Source organism: Melospiza georgiana, chromosome 6, assembly GCF_028018845.1.
Source record: "Melospiza georgiana isolate bMelGeo1 chromosome 6, bMelGeo1.pri, whole genome shotgun sequence".
Taxonomy (NCBI): Eukaryota; Metazoa; Chordata; class Aves; order Passeriformes; family Passerellidae; genus Melospiza; species Melospiza georgiana.
This window is the reverse complement of record NC_080435.1, coordinates 61688068-61709949: the sequence shown is the minus strand read 5'-3', so window position 1 is coordinate 61709949 and position 21882 is coordinate 61688068. Positions and strand designations below refer to the sequence as shown.

Below are 21882 nucleotides of genomic sequence, written 5' to 3'. Positions count from 1 at the left end.
GGGTGAGTAAAAGAAAAACCAAAATAAATTCTCCAGAAATAAAAATTAAATAAATAAAAAAGATTTCCTGTGGTTTTCTGAGCACTTTCTCAGCACTTCTGAGCACTCCCAACAGTTCTACCTGGTAGGAGCTTCAGCCTGGATGACAGCAATGTGTCAAAAGCAAACCTGGGCAAGAAAACAAAATTACAGCAACTCTGCTAAAATTCCATCCAACAGGAATCTGGAGGTCTCAGCACTTTTCCAAATTACCTATCATAAACCCCAGAAAGCCACTGGAACATTCAGGACTGGAACATTCCTGCCAGCTGAGTTTTGCTCAGTCTTGTTTCTCTGGCCCTTTCTAAGCAATCAGTAAATTCACATTTCAGAATGAGAATGAAGAAATGCAGCTTCCCCAGGATGTTTTCACACCACGAGGCTTTTTCCCCCAAGCACACCCAGGGCTGAAGTCAGTGAGCTGCACAAGGGCTGTAAATCTCCTTCCTTCCCCTCATCTGTCAGGAAAACCACCACTAAAACAACTCCTCCAACACCCAAACCAGGAGCTGGCAGTGCTGGTGTCCCTGGTGATGTTGAAACAACTGAAGTTTGCACAGCAAATAATCCCTCATCTTTCCCAACTCGGCAAACATTCCCCACATCCACAACTTCAGGCACTTATCCACAATCCTTTTTTTTTTTTTAAATCACATCAAAGACCAAGGGTTAAAATCCAGGTGCTGGTTTGCTGAATCATGGAATCACAGAGTGGTTGGGGTTGGAAGAGACCTTAAAAACCTGAATTCCACCCCAAGAGACACCTCCCAGTGGACCAGGGTCCTCCAAGTCCAACATGGCCTTGAGCATTTCCAGGGATTCCATTCTGAGTACAATTTCTTGGAGTTTTGTGTGGTTTAGACATTCCCAGGAGATGCCTGGGTGAAACACAAGCCCTGATGGAGAGGAAGATGGAAGAAAAAAGAAAAAAAAAAAGGATTAAAAAAAAAGGGGAAGTGTGTGAATGGGATGATTTCTATGATTTTTCAGCTCCCCACAGCAGCTTCCCCACGTGCCTCGTGTCAAATCGAAACCTGAGGGAGCTGGAAGAGGAAACTGCTGATTTGGGCTGGGTGGGAGCAGCAACCCCAACAATTTCCTGTCTGTGGTGTGGCAAACCCAGGCTCTGGGATCTGCAGGAGCACCAACACCACCTCCCACCCCGTGCTCCCTCCCCTCCCACTGGCACCTGAGAGCTCTTTCCAGCCCAATCAGACGGCTCGCAGTGACGGAATTAAAAATTAATACATAAAAATAAAATCTTTATTGTTTTTGCCCTTAAAGAACCATCACCACTCTGAATACAGATATTAATTGCTGTGACTGCAGCTCAGAAGCTGCCTCTATGTGGGTTTTACCTCCCCCCAGCCTGAATTCCTCTGCTCACTGTCAGCTCAGCTGAATATTCCACTCAGGCTCACAAAGAGCACTTTATGTGAGCCACCATCGAGCTGAGCCCACGTTGGAGCCTCCTGGAGCCCAAATTTGGATGGAAAGGAATGAGGCAGCCCCTCACTGATCAGTGTGCACGGCTGGGGGGTGTGCTCACAGCACTGGGGTCACTGTATGTCACCAAAAATGTGCATGGTGTCACTGTATGTCACCAAAAATGTGCTGTTTGGAGGGTGAACCCCCAATTAATTCATCAAGTGGCACTAAGGAAATTGGAATGGCAGCAGCTCTGTTGGTCTCCTGGAGGATGCTGCTAAAGTGGAAGCATCCAGTGAGGTACCAATTCACCAATTCCAAGCCAGAACAGCCCAAAATCCTGCCAGGATCTGGAGCAGGAGGGTTTTGGTGCTCAGCAGGTGCCAGATCCCCTCTGTGCTCGCCATCCCACTGCCAGCTGGGCAGGATTTGCTGTTTAAAAGCTTGGGAAGAAATCTCCCAGGGAAATCTGGAGCGGGGTCAGTGCCTGCCCAAAGCACAGCAAACACCATCCCCATTTGTGCCATTATTTGGGACAAGGTCTCAGCATCAGCCCCAGAGGGCACACAAACAGATCCCTGAATGGCACCTGGAGTCCTCTCCTGGTCATCATGCACTTGGAAAGCAACACTGAGGAGTGACCAGCACTGATTTTGAAGGAAAAAACCCTTCTCAGAAGGGGCCAATGAGGGACAGATGAGGAGCTGGGGATGTCCCAGGTGAAGGTGCCCAGGTGACATTGTGGGCACAGATTGGGAAACAGCCCAAGCTCACCTGGCACTGAGCAGGGATGCTCAGACACCTCATTCTGGGAAGGGTGGCTACAGTCAGAGAATCCCAGAGAGGTTTGGGTTGGAATGGAACTTAAAATCCATCTCATCCCACCCCTGCCATGGCACCTTCCACTGTCCCAGGCTGCTCCAAGCCCTGTCCAGCCTGGCCTGGGACACTGCCAGGATGGGGCAGCCACAGCTGCTCTGGGCAACCAGAGAAGAATTCCTTCCCAAATCCCACCCATCCCTGCCCTCTGGCACTGGCAGCCATTCCCTGGCTCCTGTCCCTCCATCCCTTGTCCCCAGTCCCTCTGCAGCTCTCCTGGAGCCCCTTCAGGCCCTGCCAGGGGCTCTGAGCTCTCCCTGGAGCCTTCTCCTCTCCAGGGGAGCACCCCCAGCTCTCCCAGCCTGCCCCCAGCCCTTGCAGCAGCTCCGTGGCCTCCTCTGGATTCACTCCAGCAGCTCCAGGTCCTTCCTATGAGGTTCCCATGTCTGGAAGCAGCATTGCAGCAAAATCCAAAGCACAAGGAACAAGCCACCTACAGGACAAGCCCTGCAGCCTCCTCCTGCCTTGTGCTCTCAACAGGAATGGGCTGGGACAAGGACTCTGCATTTCTCCCCCATAGCCTTAAGCTGTTTCTAAGAGTTCATTCCAGTTGCAAGGCAAAAAAATTTCCCCAGCCAGTCTCACGAGGGCCTGGAGTGTTTATGAGCACTGCAAAACCTCAAACACAAACCTGGGCAAATCAATGACGCTGCACTTTGCTGGTGTTTTATTCATAAACCTGTCAGGGGTCCATTAAGGAGAGGAGGCTTCACAGGCAGAATAACACTAATATTTAGAATTGATCTTGCAAGGAGTGGAGCTGAAATCCTTGGAAGATAACACAGCAAAGTCTATTTCATGGTGAAGAGAGCCCCTGGGGTGAATCCCAGACACATCTGCAGGCTGAAATCGCTTTAAAAAAGAGCTTGAAGTGCTACAACCCAAACTGCATGGGACAACTCCTGTGCCAGTCCTCAGGTGACATCCCAGCCTCTCCCAGGTGACACAAAGAGACAGAGGAGGAGCTGCCCAAGGGAACAATGGAGGTTAAATCAGTTGCACAAACCTTATCCCACCTTCAATTCACAAAAACAAACCCAAGGCTTCAGGAGATGTCATTATCAGCCAGTCTGAGGGCAGAGGGTTTGCTCTGACATTTATCCACGTCAGCTCTCCTGCCCATCACAGGTCACTAAAATAGAGATTCCACTACGTTACCCATCCTTAACCCTTCTGGTCCAGAAGGACATCCATAATTCCAAATCTTGCTGGTTTTTTTTTTCTTTCTTCACCCACTTATCTATTTTCCTCAGGGAAAAGCCCAAAAAGGTGCTCAGTGTTCCCAGCAAACTCTGGGAGCTGGAGTTGCCACCCAATCCCAGAGAGAAATCCACATTTCCATCACAAAACTTCTATGCACAGACTTTCTGAATCTGCTCAGTGCACATTTAGGTCATCTGTCTTAGGCTGTGCCTCTGCCAGACACCATTTGTCCCCCCTGCCCTGTTTCTGTCAGCTATTCCTTTATTCCCAGGACCAGACAGAGCATCCCCCATATATCCCACAGAATTCCATAAACTCCACAGAGCTCCTCCCAAGCATGTTTCAAAAAAAAAAAAAAAAAAAAAAAGCAGGATTTTTTTAATTCCATGTGTTTAAAACACCCTCAAGTTGACAACAACAATAACCCGCGTTCACTTCCTTCCTTCCTCTGCTCCCAGTGATTTTAAACCTCGCTTTATTTTTATTTTTTTTTTGTTTGTAAGTCAATAGTGGCAAAATTCCTAAAAAACCCTGAGAGAGCACCAGGAGTTTCCAGTACAGACCCCAGCCCTCAAAGAGCAACAAAATGCTGCTGCTCTTAAAACCTCAGCAGTTTTCTGCTTATTTTTCAGGGATGACTTTGCCAAGAACTTGGCACGGCTCAATTAATGGAGTGGCTTAATCCAGCGGGTGATGAATAACAGGGGAGCCAACAGGTCATTGCAATTCACTTGAGTTACCAGAATCTCTATCTGCTGCTTGGGCTTCCTCCAATCCCTGCCTGCATCAGCCACAGATTTTAATTGCCTGCTCCTAAAGAGTCAAACTGCAGCTCTGTGCATGCAGGAATCAAGTCCATGGGATTTATGGATATCTGCAGCCCTGAATGTAAGGAGGAAAAGCTTTGCTGGGCTCCTGCTTCATTCCAACAGGATATTTACTGCACTCTTGCTCCTACAAGCATCAATAAATGCTGTAGGAACATTTATAAATCAAGATTATTTTTTTTTTCCTTTTCCAAGCTCTCCTTGCTGCTGGGAGGAGGGAAGGCATTTTTCCTACCAGCACCCTGCAACCACAGTGTGGCTGATCTGCTGCAGATTGGCACTGATGTCCTAAACTCCAGTGGAACTCCAGGCAGGCCACAGAAATCCCCTTTCCAAAGGATTTGTCCCAAAGGATGGAACGGGCAAATCCCAGCCTAAGGCACTGACCCGCCTTCCTTCCATCCCCCACAGTGTGGGGCATCCCACAGGGAAGCACAAAATTGCAAGGAAACTTTATCATTAGGAAATTTCCTTAAGACTCACAGCAGAAAATCTGCTTGGCAGGAGAAGAATAATTCTTTTTAACACTGAAAGTTGTCAAAGTAAGGAATTAAACAGAGGAACGACAGGGACGAAAAGGTTAAAAATGCAGGGAAAGGGTTTTGATGTGGAAAAATTGCAAAATGAATCGATGCAGAGGCTGGATGAAGGGAGGCATTGAGGAGCAGGGGAGAGGACGAGGAACGAGCCCCATCCCACCCGACCCTGCTCAGCTGGCAGCAGCTCAAAGAAGAGCCATAAAAATAATGAGAGGGCTGGAAGAGCTGACACGCAGGAAGATTAAAAGGAACTAAATACGTATAGCCCGGCAGGGCAAGGAAAGCCAAGGGGAAAGGGAAGGCAGCAGCTGGAGATCTCCATGGATGTGACCATGGCGGGAAGGGAGGCTCTGGGGCTGAGCCCCTCTCTCTCCCCACGCCGCCGCCGCATTCCTTCCCTCTCATACAATCCCTAATTTAACAAGTGGAGAGGATCCGGGCACACATTTCGGGGGGGATGGATTACGTCAGGGGCTAATTTAGGTCCGGCCCCGTGCACATGCCCGGCTTTCCACGTTTCCACACACGCTCCGGCCCTGGAGCTGCTCCGGCACTGAGGGGAGCATCGCGCCTTCACTCACGAGTGGATTTTTTATCACCTCTAGAAAGCTGGTTTGTTTTTTTCCCCACTGAACTTCAACAAAACTTTCTGTACCTCCAGCGTTTAATTAAAAAAAAAAAAAAACCAAAAAACAACCATAATAATAAAAAAAACCCAACAACCAGAATAAAATCAAGTTTTCGGGGAGTTCAGGCTACCTCCAACACAAGACCCTTTGATGCGAGCGCTCGCTTCCTTTGGAAACGCAGCGTATTTATATCCATTTATATCCATCTCTTCCTTCCTGCGACTCCGAGATAATTAATAAATCAAAACCTAAGCACGGGGGAAGAGATGGGCTTTTTTTAAAGCCACACGAGGGCTGGCTCCGCATTGGAGCGGGACCTGCAGCTGACAGCTCCGCTACTCCCACAGCCGCAGGCACGCGCGGGACCTCGCAATTAATATTTTATTTGAGCAATTACAGCCATCAGCCCGGGCTGCACCGCTGAGTAAACAAAGCCGAGCAATAAAGAACCGATAAAAAGACAAAGGGGGAGGAGGAGGAGGTTCCGGGGCTCCCCGCTTTCGGCGGGGACCGAGCCGAGCCCCGGTCGCGGCCCGGCGTTCCCACGCGTCCCGGACAAACGGGCCCTTTGTCCAGGTGTGCTCCCAAAGCCACCGCACACCGCCCTGTCCCCAAGGTCCCCCGGCCCACATCACCCCACCGATGGCCCCATGGGTTCTTTGGAAGCGCTTTGCTCGCACGAAACTTCAGGAGGGAGTTTTGGTGTAAATTGTGGGGCGCCTCCAAACAAACCCTCAGCCCCAAGCCGAAAACGGAGCTGGTTCCGAACTCTGTGTAAAACCCCGGGAGTGCAGCAGCCGGCGGATGGGGCTGAAGCAACGGGGTGGTGAAATCGGTGAGAGGGAGAGCCTGGGCAGGATATGGGGGGCTAGGGCAGGGTGTGGGGGCCTGGGGGGCTCCCTGCAGCTGGAAGCTAAGGCAGAGTACTGAGAGAGGGTGCTGGAGCTAAAACACAGCACTGGGGCAGGATGCTGGGACCTGGGGCAGGGTGCTGGGAGCCTCTCTGGAGCACAGGACTGGGATACGGTGCTGGGAGCCACAGCCCAGTACTGGGAGAGGGTGCTGGGAGACAAAAATACAGTCCTGGAGCAGGGTTCTGGAGCACTGTACTGGAGCAGGGCTGCTGGGAGCTAAAGCAGGGTACTGGGTCAGGGTACTGGGTCAGGGTGCTGTGAGCTGAAGCAGTACTGGAGCAGAGTGCTGGGGGCTAAACTGGGGTACTATGGCACTGCACTGAGCAGGGTGCTGGGAACTGGAGCAGAGTGATGGGGCTAAACTGGGGTACTCTGGCGCTGCACTGGGCAGGGTGCTGGGAGCTGGAGCAAAATCCTGGAGCTGAGTGCTGAGGGCTAAACTGGGGTACTCTGGCACTGCACTGGGCAGGGTGCTGGGGGCTGGAGCACAACACTGGAGCAGAGTGCTGAGGGCTAAACTGGGGTACTCTGGCGCTGCACTGGGTAGGGTGCTGGGAACTGGAGCACAATCCTGGAGCAGAGTGCTGGGAGCTGGGCACTGCACTAGGCGGAGTGCTGGGAGCTGGAGCACAATCCTGGAGCTGAGTGCTGGGGGCTGGAGCACAACACTGGAGCAGAGTGCTGGGGCTAAACTGGGTACTCTGGCGCTGCCCAGTGCAGGGCGCAGGGAGCTGAAGCACAACACTGGAGCAGAGTGCTGGGAGTTGGGCACTGCACTGGGCAGGGTGCTGGGAGTTAAAGCACAGCACTGGAGCAGGGTGCTGAGCACTGGGAGGATGCCGGGCTGCCCGGGGGGTCCCGGGGCACTCACCGAGCTTCTCGACGAGGCGCAGCATGACGCCGCCGATGTGGATCTCGCCGGTGACCCGCAGGGTGACGTCGCGGCCCAGGTCGGTGACATGGACGCTCAGCTCCCACGTCCCGTCCGCGTAGCAGCCGTCCGGCATGCGGATCCCGTCCAGCGCCATGGCCCCGGCCTCCTGCGCCGCCGGCCGCGCCCGGCACGGAGCGGGAGCGGGATCAGGATCGGCGGCGGGATGGGCCCGGCTGTGCCCGCTCCGCGCCCCGGGGGAGGGCTGGGGGCGCGGTGGGGCGGGATCGGGACCCCGCCGCAGCTCCTGAGGGGCCGCCGGGAGAGGCAGCGCGGGCGGGCAGAGCGGGAGGCGGAGGGAGGGAGGAGGAGGAGGAGGGGGATAATAATTAAAGGAAAAACGCGCCTGTGGCTGCCGGGCCCCTTGGCCTTTTATGGAAGCGAAGGACGGAGTAAATGGGGGCCGCTCCAACATCCGGGAATCGCCGGGGGGCGGCCCGGCTGGGATCGGTCCGGCCCGGCTTGGGATCGGCCCGGTCTGGCCCAGCACAGCTCGGCTGTGCCTGGCCCGGCTCGGCCCGGCTCAACACAACTCTGTTTATCCCGGCTCAGCTCTGCCTGGCTCATCCCGGTTCGGCTCATCCCGGCTGGGCTCTGCCCATCTCGGCTCGACCGAGTTTATCCCCGCTTGGCTCTGCCCACCCCGGCTCGGCCCAGTTTATCCCAGCTCGGTTTATCCCGGCTTGGCTCTGCCCACCCCGGCTCGGCCCAGTTTATCCCAGCTCGGATTATCCCGGCTTGGCTCTGCCCAGCCCAGCCCTCCTCATCCCGGCTCAGCTCATCCCAGTTTATCTCATTCCGACCCAGCTTTGCTCATCCCTGCCTGCCTCAGCTCGTGGCCGCTGTCCCAGGGCATCCAGAGTGGGAAATTCGGGAGCCAGCCCGGAGAGCATCCATTAGGAACATTGGCATCCCAAACCCGCCTGGGTTACATGGCAGCCGTGCCCACTCTGCAACCTTTGGGGAGTTTTTTAGCACTGCCCCCAAATTCATAGGAAAAATCCTTCCCGTTCAGCAAAACCCTACCTTGGCATAGTAGCCCGTGCCCCCGTTGAGGCTGGGAGATGAGCTGGTTCCCTCCATCCTCATAATCCGTGTGAATATGGGGAAATGGGAACTGTCTTTAAATAAAAGGGTCTGAACCGGCACAAATGGAGGAAAAAAAAATATTATCCGCTTCCTGTAGCTCCTCCACCCAGTGATACACACATCCCGCCAAGCAACCGCGCTTCCTGAAAATCCAACACGCGGAAGGGGCTGTGCTTTGAGGTCCAGCGCTCTGGATGTACCCTGCCCCGTGCCAGGTGATGGGAAGTCACATCCCAGCAAAGCTGTGCCCGCCCTGGCAACCTCGGGGATGGCTCTGCCAGCCAGGAACACCATTCCCACGTTCCTGGTGAATGGCAGTGGGAGCTTTAGGACCACGGAATCATGGCATGGTTTGGGTTGGAAGTGACCATGAGACCATCTGGTTCCAGCCCCCTGCCATGGGCAGGGACAACTTCCACTAGACCAGGTTGCTTTGGCACTGCACAGGCAACAAAACCTCTTAACAGGATGGTAAAATTTTTCCAATTTTCACTTTGCCATTAAAATGGAGATATTTATAATATAATGGAGATATTTATCAAGGCTGTTCTTTTGCTTTAATACCTACTATACTTTAATACCTTTAATGCTAATAAAACCTTTGCATGGGTCACTCTGTGCACACTTAGCCAGGTTTTATGCAAGGGTTTTTGCTGACGTGGCTGATGCTGGCAGAGGGGAATTGGGTGACCCTGCAGCAGGTGACCTCCCCCCTCAATCCCTCCTGGAGCCCGGAGGAGCCCCCATTCCACGTCCCCCAAACGTGGAAGCGGGATCGTGGTTTGGAGAGGGTGACTCCGGAGCGCAGGCGAGAGCCGGTCTGCAGCAACAAAGCTTTCCCAGATGGTATCTCCGTGTTCCTCCAGCCTCAAACAATAGGGCAATAAATAGAAAGGGTTACTCTCGGCCCAAAGGCGTGTTGGACGAGGTTCCCAGCTGATGCAATTGGATACGGCCCCGCGGAGCTGGTAACCTTTTAGTACAGCTGGCTGCACGCTGAGGAAAGAAAGGCTGCCGGCTCCTTCTGCTCCTAAACCCACGGGCAGAGCTTCCCTTTCCCCAGAGCCCTTTTCCCTGCCCTCTCCATCCCCGGGGCTCCTTCCCTGTGTGGAGGGAGAGTCTCCCTGAGCTGCAGCGCTCGGCAGAGGCGAAGCAAGGTCAAAAATGCACGGGCGCAGCTCTTGCGTCAGAGCCAGCCAAGCATCCCCTGGGCTCTTCCCACTGTTTGCAACAAGTCCTCGCTCCCTGGGAGCAGCAATGCCAAATAAGGTGCCGAAATGCATGGCCACTTCCATCGGGCTTGGGATGATACCTCCCAGACCTGCCCGCCCCGCAGCTCCCAGCCCATCTGCTCCTTCTTCCTGGAAACCAGGATAATTCCTTCCCAGTGAAACGGCTCTGTGGGCATCCTTGGCAAAACAGAGGTGAAGCTGAGTGACAATTTCCCTGTCCCCGGTTTGTTTTGTCACTTTTTTTTTTTTTTTTTTAGCCCGTGACCTCTGTTTTGGTTGTTAAAGTGTTCTGGGCAGTTGTTGAAGGCAGCTGGCGTTCCTGCCTGGCTGCTCCGGGCAAGCCGGTCAGACTGGCTCTTCCCAGGGTCACCAGCCATGGAACTCTGTGCTCGGTGCCTTTGCTGGGTGGCTGGAGCTGGGAAAGCAGCAGGACTGAGTGCCTGGCCTGTCTCCATACACAGAGACAGAGAAATTCCCCAAATCTCTGTGTAAAAAAAGGCTCTGCTTCCTCAGAGGGTCCTGATGCTCTGACCCGGTGGTGAGCAGGCTCCTGTCACCTGGGTCTTCATACTCCTGGGTCTTGATATTCCCTGTCTGCAGCTTCTTTCTTAAAAAGGATAGTGTCAGGGAAAAAAAAAAAAACCCAACCAAAAAGGAGAAATGGAGATGCTTGTTATTCCCTCCATTTTTTGTGTCTCCAACACTTCCCAGCCCATATTCTCCCTTCCAAACCGCTGCCACTGGTACCACTGTTCACGTGGGGTTTGCAAGCTCTTTACTTCACAAAATCATGGAATTGCAGAATAGTTTGGGTTGGAAGAGACCTTCAAGACCATCTCACTCCAATCCCCCACCTCTTCATCCCCTTCCGCCTCTTTTGGACGCAGCCAAGGCTCCCTTTTCACAAATGACCATTTCCCAGCAGGGACAAGGTCACGCTTCTGGCAAAGGAAACATGCTGGGTAACTCTGCTTCCTTGTTTATTCCTGGCCACATTCGCTCTTCCCTGGTTTTGTCATTTCAGAAGCATCCACATGACGTGGATTTCTGCTGCTTTTCTGGATGTAAAGGCAGAGCGATGATGCCGTGGTGGTTACGTGTCCTAGGAATGTGCCACCACCTGGGTGGTGCATGGAGTTAACCCAGTATTCCCATCATGAAAGGGTGAAGGATATTTGTGATGAGCATCTTGAAGAGGCACAGGACACGTGGAGGTTTAGTCTTTCCAGGTTGTGACTGTGATTTGGTCACTCCAAGCCCTGTCCGGCCTGGCCTTGGACACTCGCAGGGATCCAAGGGCAGCCACAGCTGGTCTGGGCACCCTGTGCCAGGCCTTCCCCAAACTCCCAGCCAAGAATTCTTTCCCCATCTTCCATCCATCCCTGCCCTCTGTCAGTGGGAAGCCATTCCCCCTCATGCTGTCCCTCCATCCCTTGTCCATGTCCCTTTTCTGATGGCCAAGTCCACATGGGATGAAGCCAGGGACCAAGATTCAACACTGTCACAACCATCCAGCCTGGTCCTTCATGCCTTAAGGTAACAAAATCATAGAAAATAATCCTGGAATAGTTTGGGTTGGAAGAGACCTTAAAAATAATCTCTATTTTCCCCCCTGCCATGGGCAGGGACATCTTCCATAGACCAGGTCACTCCAAGCCCTGTCCATCCTGGCCTGGAGCACTTCCAGGGCATCCACAGCTTCTCCTGGCAATATCTGGAATAAATCCTGGGCTGTAAGAGATGGCTGCACTGAGATAAGAGGCACAAAGCTGCATTGAGGTGCCTCCTCCTTGGCAAGTCAAGCTGATGAGGTTTCGAGGCCCTGCAGCTACAAATTCCCCTCTCATTTCCCTGCCTCTAATTCCTGAAACCAGCCACGGTGCACTGGAGCCTGCCAGGCTTGTGCTGCAGGACAAACCTCCCTGCAGGGCTCTTCTCTGGCCCCTCTTCACCTTCTTTCCAGGTATTTGGGTCAATTAAGCTCTCAAAGCCTCAGGCTGGGAGGTTTTGTCCTCAGCTCTTCACAACCCAGCACTGTGCTGGTTCTCTGGCTGGGCCTGTGTCGGCCACTGCTTTCCTGCTGACATTAATTCCCGTGCTGTCATTTCTCTTTTAGCATTTTCCTGTGTCCTTCTGATGTTTCCAGCTGCCAGGAGTGACCTGCCCTGAGTGTGACTCTGCTTTGGCCCACACAGGAAGCAAGGTGCCCCAAATAATATTCTGGTTGGTTGTCCCCAGTGTCAGGAGTGTCCTTGAATTTTGTGTCCCTCTGGAAGGGCTGGCGGGTTCTAGAGCATCCTAAAACATCACTTGGAGCCAAAGGGAGTTGTTAGCTGAACACTTGAATCCATGTGATGGAGAATTTGGATAAATCCCAGGTAAATTCTCCTAAAAGCTGATTCATCTCCAGGGCTGCAAAACATCCCTGCACCTTCCGGCCTGGTGCCTGAGTGTCTCCAAGAGCAATGCCCAGGAATCCCTCCCACTGCTGATCTTCCTCTGCATCACCTGTGCCTGACTGATGGCTTTGGGACCACTCATCATCCTCAGCTTGTGGCTTCCTGTGGTAAATCCTGCACAGGGACGCAGGAATTTGTCCCTCTCAGGTGCTGCTGTCCACATCCACGTTTCAGACATCTCCAGAACCCTCAGGGATGTTGGATCATTGCCTCCATCCAGCACAAAAGCTCAAACATCTCCCACACCCCCTCTTCTCCCACAACATGCAACATATTAAACCACTTTCTATTGTCCATCAGATGTTTTGAGCCTTTGCCACTCCCGTTCTGGCTTTTCTCCACCTCCAGAAGGCCTCCTATTCTTCTGCCTTTACAAATGCCATTTCTCCCATGGAGCTGAGGCTCAAAGAAAACCCAAATGTCAGGCAACACTCAGTCACCATCCCTGGGGCTGGTGACTCTGGGGTGTCAGAAGTAACACCCTGAATCGTTTATCCACTGTTAGTCAGCACGAAGAGACACCAAAAATCCCAAATAATTCATCTGATGGGTCTGACATTTCTCTGGGAAACATCTATTTGGGAATCATTTACTGGAGGGGGGAAAAAAAACAATAAATCCCCAAATTCCACCATCAATTATTCCCAGCTGCTCTTCAGGCCCTTTTGGGGGGGAAGCCACTTGATGGGAAGTGGAGCTGTTGAACTCACCCTGTGCTGGCGAGTTCCAGGTGGTGAGGGAGGGGAGGGACACTGTGCCCAGCACCCTGTGAGATTCCACAGGGGCAGGGAGTGCTGCAGCCCCGGCCCAGCCCTGGCACATCCCGTTATCTCCCCTGCCCCAGCCCTTCCCTCCCCAACGGCTCCTCGGGAAATTGGCTCCCAGCCCATCAGTTTTCCCTCTCTCAGGGGGAGGAGGAGCTGCTCTGACAGGCTTTTTGAAGGAACTGGGGCCTGGGGCATCCCTGAGACACCCTGGACAACTCCCACTCCATGGATGCGCCCTGGTGGTGCTCTGGAGCTTGGCAAAAATCCCCAAATTGTGGAGTGGAGAAGGAAATGCAGCCCTGGGGATGGGGCTGGCCAGCAGTGCTCAGGGGTGTGGGGATGGGGATGGATTTTCCTACTGTGGAACCCCCAGAAGCTCCAGCCTGGGCCACCCATCCCCACTGGATGGCACTGGGATGCTTCACCACCAACCCAAGTGGTTCCAGAGTCCTGTCCCCACCCCACAGCCCCAAAAATGCTCTGAGGTGGGTTTATTCTTCATCCCCATGACCAGGAGTAGGACAGCAGCAGCTCAGGGAGGGGAATGGGCAGTTGTGTTGGGAATCCCCCAAATCCCACGGAATGGAGGTGATTTGGGAGCTCCTGGAAGACACAGGGTACCTGCAGCCAAGGGTGCTGTGGTGCCCCTGGTGCAGCCCCACATTCCCTGTGAAACAAGGATCAGGGAGGGCCCCACTGAGGAGCCCCAGTTCCTCAGGGAGGGGAATGGGAGCACCCAGATGGGGAGAGCAGGTGGGACACACTTTGGGACCAATTATCCCCCAGAATCCCCCAGCTCCCTTTCCTGTGGCATCCTGAGAAGGATCCACGAGGCCTGGAGCTCCCTCAGGATGGGGCTCACTGCCCCAGGCCCAGGCAGAAGGAAGGAGAGGCAGCAGCAACCCCAGGGGCAATGTTGCCATTGCCTGATCCCAGGAACACCCAAACCCTCGGGAATGAGGGGCTTGGGGCAAGGGGCAGGGAGCTCTGCAAGGCTCCATAAATCACACCTGTCCTAAAAATCACACCCTTGGGACAAATCCCACGGAGAGGAGAGGAGGAGGAGGAGGAGGAGGAGCAGGGCACCGAGGCCGGAGCCGCTGGGCTTTGGCTGCCTTTGCTCATGTGCTGCCAGAGACTGAAAAGCACTGAAGGAGAGTTTTTATCGATTCCCACGTCAGAGCTCTGTGAGAGCTGGCTGATAACAGGTCCCTGAGCAAAGCACCGACTCCACAGGGCTCTGTGGAGTGTTTGGGGACACGGCCCTGATGGAGAAGGACACGGCCCTGATGGATGATTTTCACCCTGTGTGAGACACCAGGCCCCAGTCACAGGTCCAGGGGAAGCGACTCAGCATCATCCCCTGGGACCTTTTCAGCCCCCCCGAATCTCTGCTGTCTTGTTTTTAACCAAAACCAAAGATATCTGCCCACAGCAAGGGGGTTGGACTGAGAGGATCTTCAAGGTCCCCTCCAGCCCAAACCATTCTGGGATTTTGGGGTTCCATATCCTGGCTCTTCCTGCTATGTTGGGGGTGTGTGTGAGCACAGGTCACCCAAATTCCCCGATCATACCCCACAACGAATGCCTGCATCCAAGGGAATCAGTCACAGCCATTTTCTCCTCATTTTCCAGATGGAGAAGTCCAGGCTGGACACACAGCAGGGACTTTCAACCCCTGAGGATGCAGTTCCCCACTGGAACAGGGATCACTCTGCCCAGGATTGCTGGGGTGGAAAAGAAAAGCAGCATTGGTTAAAAAATAACCCCAAATTGCTTCCTTTTGAAGGGAAATTAACACTGTGAAGCTGCAGGGAAACAGGGGGGTTGTGCCCTGATGGACACCAAGCTCAGATTTCCTGGTCACATCCACACATCTCTCCACCACGGATCACTGCAGATCTCAGAGAGCTGGAAAAGGAGATTTGGGGGACACAACCAGAAAAATCCATCTGTTGAAGGGGTTGTTACCTTTTATTTGCCCCTCAGACACCTGGGATGCCCTGAGAAGCTGCAGCAAATTGGGAACCTGTTGTTTGGGGGAAGGGGAGATGGATGATGCCCAGACAGCTGCATGGCTTTGTGCTTTTCCAGCCTCCAGCGGAAGGATGGGATGGAGCAGGCTGGTAATGCAGTTAGAGCTGGAAAAATAGAGACAGAGCAGGGCAGAGTGCTTTAATCAGCCCAGAGTTATTGAATCAGCTGGCTGGGATGAACTCCATCTCTGAGCAGAGCGCTCTGAAGAGATCAGCAGCTCCCCCAGGAAAGGGAGGTGGGCTCCCAGCTGGCTGGGAAGGGAAGTTGTGTTGGGAATCCCCCAAATCCCATGGAATGGAGGTGATTTGGGAGCTCCTGGAAGACACAGGGTCCCTGCAGCCAAGGGTGCTGTGGTGCCCCTGGTGCAGCCCCACATTCCCTGTGAAACAAGGAATGGAGAGAACAGGTGGGACACACTTTGGGACCAATTATCCCCCAGAATCCCCCAGCTCCCTTTCCTGTGGCATCCTGAGAAGGATCCACGAGGCCTGGAGCTCCCTCAGGATGGGGCTCACTGCCCCAGGCCCAGGCAGAAGGAAGGAGAGGCAGCAGCAACCCCAGGGGCAATGTTGCCATTGCCTGATGCCAGGAACACCCAAACCCTCGGGAATGAGGGGCTTGGGGCAAGGGGCAGGGAGCTCTGCAAGGCTGCAAAACCTACCCTGAGTATCTCAGCAGCCCCATAAATCACACCTGCCCTATAAATCACACCCTTGGGACAAATCTCACCCCTGCTGTGGGAGCTTCAAGGCTGGAGGAGGAGGAGGAGGAGGAGAGGAGAAAGGACAAGAGAGTGGAGAGGAAGAGATCCTGGTGGGACAAGAGCAGGAAAGGTTGAAAGAATTCAGGTTGTTTACCCTGGAGAAAGAAAGAATGGTGATAACATCTTGAGGTAGATAAAAGAGGGTTTTTGTAGGGAGGGAGGGATGGAAGAGGGAGGAAATGCCCCTGTTCTGCCTTTCCACAAGGGATGGGCAAAGAGCAATGGGGAAATCACCTGGAGAAAGACTCAGAGTGGCTCTTTGGGGAGGCTGTTCAGATGGGAGGGAGTGAAGGAGTCACCCCACCATCAGAGGGTTTTCAAAGCCAGGAAAAGGAGTCCTGGGTGGTCACTGTGCCCACTCTGTGCTAGCAGGGCTCTCCCACCTTCTCTGGCCAGAAAAAACCTTTTGCTTGAACTGGAGGATGCTGGATCTGCAACAGCTCCATTCCAGCTTCATGTGGCACCCTGTCCATGGCAGCAGGGTTGGAACCAGCTGATCTTTAAGGTTCCTTCTAAACCGTTCTTTGATTCTGTGATTATCCACAAAGGTGGGTTGAAGTTAATGCCAGGCACAGCCTTGCAGGTAAATCTCAGCGTGGACACTCAGCAGGAAGAGAGTCCAACCCAGTCACCAGGAGAGGAAACTGCAGCAACCAGCTGGGGCTTGGGAAAGGGGAAAACACCCTCCAGCCAGGAAAGAAAATAACCTGCTGGATGGAGAGCTGCCTGTCAGTGATGGCTGTTTAACCGTGGCAGGGAATCAGAGCGCTCGAGGAGCTGGATGTGTGTGCAGGAGGACAGGAGATGGAGGTGCATGCCAATATTTTCTGGCAGGGCTGGCTTGGAAATATCCTTCAGCTCCTTAGATAGCAAGGCGGAGATCCCGAGGCGGAGGAATGCGCCGCAGACGTGGGAGGCTGGGAGGAGCAGCCTTGGCCATGGCAGCAGGAGAGGAAACATCCTGGAGACAAGGAGAAACTCAGGTCAACGCTCTGCAGTGCCTTGACAGGCCAGCAGGAAGCTCTTGGGAAGGGGAATGGCACAGAGGGGGAATTGGTTCAGGTGAGGTCACCGAGGGCCCCACTGAGGGATTGGGGGTGAGGTTTCACAGTGGGAGGTTTGGTTTGGATACTGGGGAGGAATTCCTGGCTGGGAGGGTGGGCAGGCCCTGGCACAGGTGCCCAGAGCAGCTGTGGCTGCCCCTGGATCCCTGGCAGTGCCCAAGGCCAGGCTGGATGGGATTGGAGCAGCCTGGGATGGTGGAAGGTGTCACCCTTGACAGGTGTGGAACAAGATGAGATTTAATGTCCCTTCCAACCCAAACCATTCCAGAATCCAGCTGAAGGAGGGTGGGTTATTCCAACATTTTGGGACACTGGAGATGCTGCCAGCTGAACAAGGATGGGTTATTCCAACATTTGTTCCTTGCAAGGAAACACCTCTGCCTCCTCCTCCTCCATCTCCAAGCGATGACACTGGGTGGTGACACAGCCAGGACAAGGCAAGAACTGTGATAGCAGCACTGGAAAGGATAAGGGAAAAAACCCACAGTAAAAACCCCAAAGTTCCTTTGAATCACCATGGAAATTAGGCACAGTGGAGATCAGACACAGTGGAAATTAGGCAGTGAATTTTGCAGGTTCACTCCTGGATCTCCAAGGAGAGGTCCCCACGTGGCCAGAAGTGACCTGTCCTTCCTGGAGGAGACCCCAGGGGAAAGGTGGCACCTGCTGCCCAGCAGAGCCAGCCCCTCCTCAGGAGAAGCCAAATCCTGGCAGCAGCACCTCGGGCACCTCAGGGGGCTTTGGCAGTGACACCACAGCTGCCACCCTCATACCCAGCCTGTGCTCGTGCAGGTGACATCCCAGGTGGCACAGGGAAGAGCAGACTCCACGGTTTGGGGAGCTGCAGGGAGAATGACAATCCCAATTTCTTTTCCCTGCAAGAGGTGACAGAATCCCAATAATTTTTTCTTTTTGCCCTGTCAGGCAGGGCCACCCTGCTGTGTCCTCCTCGTGTGTCTCCTGCCACCAACCCACCACCAGGGCTGTGCTGCTGGAGAGCCACTCACCTGGAACAGCTTTCTCTGGAACCTTCCCAGTGTGGAGAAGCCCAGAGCCAACTTTCCAGGCAGGGTTGTAGGAAATGAGAAGTGCAACAAGAGAGAGGCTGGCGCGTTCCTGCCATCCCGCATCCCACAGCATCAAACAGATGGGGGTGTCCTGTGAGGAAAAGCAATTTCAGGAGGGGAAAACAAAAAGGCAGGAGGTGTTCTTTGCAGGGTGGCTGCTCCAGAGATCATGGGTGACACTTCCAGCAGGGCAAGGAACGCTGCAGGGTCAGATCCCAGCTAATACAGGAAGATTTGGGCTCATTTCCAGGCACTCTGGCTCCTGGCCAGCAGCTTAACTCTCAGCATCTCAGCTCCTGCAGCTGGAGGAGAGAGGGGCAGGGCTTTCTTCCCAGCCTCTGGCATCTCCTGGGCTGGGAGGACTTTGGGATGCACATCCATGAGTGTGGGGGACTCTGGACAGTCACCCCCAGGAAGTGCCCCTGGAATGATCTTAGCCTGATTTTTTCCCTGCTTTTTTTGGGGAGCTGTTTCCTTCCCTTGGCCACGTGCTGGGATGGCTCCTCACTCACCTTTTCCAAGGGAATTTGGCCTCACTGGGGAAGGTCTGGTGGTCAGCACAAGGCGGCCTCTAAAGGAATTCCAGGAGGGACAAGCCTGTCTGTCTGTCTGTCTGTCTGTCTGTCCGTCCCTGCAGGACCCTTCTCAGGCAGCATCTCCCGTCCTTCACCCACAGCATTCCTGAAAGCAAACAGACAAAAGGCCAAGTTCACCTAATCACAGCATCACAGAATATCCTGAGCTGCTTGGAAATGCAACTGCCGTGCCAAGAATTGTTTTAAATAGCCTCAAATTTCCAAAATAGACCCCAGGATTAGCTCAGACACCACACTACAATCACACCGCTGATTAAGGTTGTTTTATCCAAAAATCCTCTTCTGAATTAAAAGGAAAAAAAAAATTACTTGTAGTATGTTATTCCCTTGAAGAAACACACATATCTTAGGGTCATCCAGTCCAGCTCCTGGCTCTGCACAGATCCAGGACAGAGATCTCTCCAAAATTCCCTCAGGCACTTCCCAGCACAGCAATCCTCGCACAAAACGCATCAGAGTGGGAATTCCAGGCTTCTGGAAAAGCATTTCTGTGGCAGGAGAGCTCCCAGAGGCTGCAGGGACCCAAACTCCAGGTGAGCATCCTGCTGCTCCTGCTCTCCAGGACGCTTCTCCCAGGAGCTGGGACCTTGCAGAGCTCACAGAGGCGATTCCCAGAGCTGCTGCAAACTAGAAAACCTTATGTCAGGAAGAAGTCACAAGGCATCCTAAGCAGAAACATATTTGGGGAGTGAGTCAGTGCAGGGGGAAGCAAAAAAGAAAGTTGCACCCTTTAAGTTGATGAAAAAAGCATATGGCAACAGCCAGTATTGTGAACAACATTCCCTGCTCCAGCAACTGAGCCAGGGAAAAAAAAATCATGACTCAATCATTGCATTTCATCCAAATCTAAGGAAAAATCTTGTTGAGGACGGGGTATTTGCAGGCAGAGCCAGCCAGAGCTGAGTTAGCTGGTTAATTAAATAATTGTTTGGAGGAGGGGGGGTAATTTTGCAGCAGGTTTTAGGCTTTAAAAGGCCTGATTGAAACACAGCTTTGGCTGTGGAGTAACAAGTGAGCACTGCAGATGGAACTGGTGCACAAAATAAATCCATCCCTGCTCAGATTGCACACACAGCCTCTCCTGAGGGCACAGCACAAGCCCAGGAGCAGCCTGATCCAGGCCCAGGAACAGCTTGCAGCCAGAGCTCCTGCTTCCCCACCAGGCTGGGAACATGTCCCCATAAATCCTGAACCCAAGCAGGCCAAGAATGCCATCAGGATTATGAAGGAGAGCTAGAAACTGGCCAAATGTTTGCTGCAAAATCCATATGACTCTGCTCTCCTTTGGGGATGCATTGCAGGGCTCAGGGCTGCAGATTTCCCAGGCATTCCCAGGCTGAGGCCGCTCAGGATTGAAATTCACTGCAGGAAGAAGCAGTAAAACCTCAACTTTTAATTTTTTAATTTTTTTATTTGTTTTTTTTTTTTTTTTTTTCCCTGTGGCTGCAGATGTCAGAGCTGTAACTCTGAGGGAGCCCCAGCACTTGGGAAGGGAAGTGAACAATCCCTAGAAAGCAGCCTGGGGATGCTCGTGGGAGCTGCCACATCAGTGCCTGGGTTTGGGCGGCTCTGGGACAGGAATCAGCTGCTCCTGAAAATGGGCTCGAGATGGTGCAGCAGGGCTGGGACAGGCTCAGAATCAGGGAATTGTTTAGGCTGGAAAATCCCTCTAAGGTCCAGTGCAACCACTGTCCCTGTCCCCAAGTGCCACATCCTCACAGCTTTTAAATCCCTCCAGGGATGGTGACCCCACCACTGCCCTGGGCAGCTGTGCCAGGGCTGGACAAACCTTTCCATGGAGAAATTTTCCCCAATATCCAATCTAAACCTCCCCTGGTGCAACTTGAGGCTGTTTCCTCTTGTCCTGTCCCTGTTCCCTGGACACAGATGGTGCTGTGGGCTCTGGGAGATCCCATCTGAGCACACAGGACATGCAGAACTCTGGAAGAGTTAAATCCCAGCAGGACAAGCCTTGGGACAGCCACAATTTGGGTGAGTTCAGATGCACTCAGGGTGAGTAGAGTAATTGGGGGGACAAAGGTTGATGGTTTTGAACAAAAAGAGAGTGGTTTAAATTAAATATTGAGATTTTTCCCTGGGAGGGTGAAACCACAGGGTGCCCAGAGCAGCTGTGGCTGCCCCTGGATCCCTGGCAGTGCCCCAGGCCAGGCTGGACAGGGCTGGGATGACCCTGGGACAGTGAAGGTGTCCCTGCCATGGCAGGGGTGGCACTGGGTGGGCTTTAAGGCCCTTCCAAGCCAAACCTTGCAGGGATTCAGTGAGTGAGAGGGTGCTGTGGGCAGAGCTGAGCTCTGGCTGGGAGCATCAAGCTCTGACATGTGCTGCACACGTGCTGCGCTGGCCGATCCCCATCGGGCTGATCCCCATCTGGCTGCTCCCCGGGCTGCCAAACTTCTCCTTGATTTAATCTGCTCCTCTCCTGCCTGGGCTGCCTCCCCTCCTCCCTCCCGGGCAGATGTGGTGTCTCCGAGGCCAAGGTGGATCCGTGACGGCGCTGCAGGGAACGTTTCTGCCCTCTTCCCTTTCCTGCAGCCACCACAAAGCAGCCTCACCTCCCTGCCCAGCTCCTGCTGGTGTTTAATACCTCGGTTTTGTACCAAAATAACCCCCCACACGCTCAGCTGCATGCGAGGAGGGGCAGCCTGGAAGGCAGAAAGGAGAATTTGCCAAGAGACTGAACCATCCCATCTGAAGGGGCTTTGGAAACACAAAATGTTCACTCTCAGTGTGAGCCCTCCCTGCAGAGCACGCAGGGCCACGTCCCAGATCCTTGTCCAACAGGATCTCACCTTGGCCAGAGCACAGAGCCCAGAAGCTGTGAAGCTATTTGGGAAAATGCTGCTGGAATGTGGTGGGGAGATTGCTGGAACAAAGGGCTGCAAGGGAAATGGAATCACAGAATTGCAGAATGGTTTGGGTTGGAAGGGACCCTAAAAAGCCATCCAGTGCCACCCCTGCCACGGCAGGGACACCTTCCACTGTCCCAGGGTGCTCCAATCCCCATCCAGCCTGGCCTTGGGCACTGCCAGGGATCCAGGGGCAGCCACAGCTGCTCTGGGCACCTGTGCCAGGGCCTGCCCACCCTCCCAGCCAATAATTCCTTCCCAATATCCCATCTGAATCTCTCCTCTTTTAGTTTGAAACCCTTCCCCTTTGTCCTAGAAAGTGGAGTTTGTTTTGGAAGTGCTCTGTCCCTCTTTGCAAATTACTCTAACCTAAATTTCCATACTGAAAGTGCTTCTAGCAAAGCTGAAAGTACATCAAAGTTATTTTTAAACTTCAGTACTGGTCACTTAAAAAGTAATTAGGGATGTGAACGTTTCTGACAAATGCTGCATCCTGGAAAGTCATCAGAGCAGGACATTGGCACTATAAGGTTCAAAGTATGGATGTTCCTC

At 53.5% G+C, this 21882-nt stretch overlaps 1 protein-coding gene across 4 annotated transcripts in view; it reads right to left on the bottom strand.

Annotated features, from left to right (window-relative positions):
• The window catches only part of FERMT2 (FERM domain containing kindlin 2), a 53259-nt gene extending 45720 nt beyond the window's left edge, over positions 1–7539 (bottom strand). For all 4 annotated transcript variants that reach the window (XM_058026324.1, XM_058026325.1, XM_058026326.1 and 1 more), the window contains exon 1: positions 7330–7539. In XM_058026324.1, coding sequence (XP_057882307.1) covers positions 7330–7486 — 157 coding nt within the window. In that variant the 5' untranslated portion in view covers positions 7487–7539. The remainder of the gene's footprint in view (positions 1–7329) is intronic.
• Between the last annotated feature and the right edge of the window lie 14343 nt (positions 7540–21882).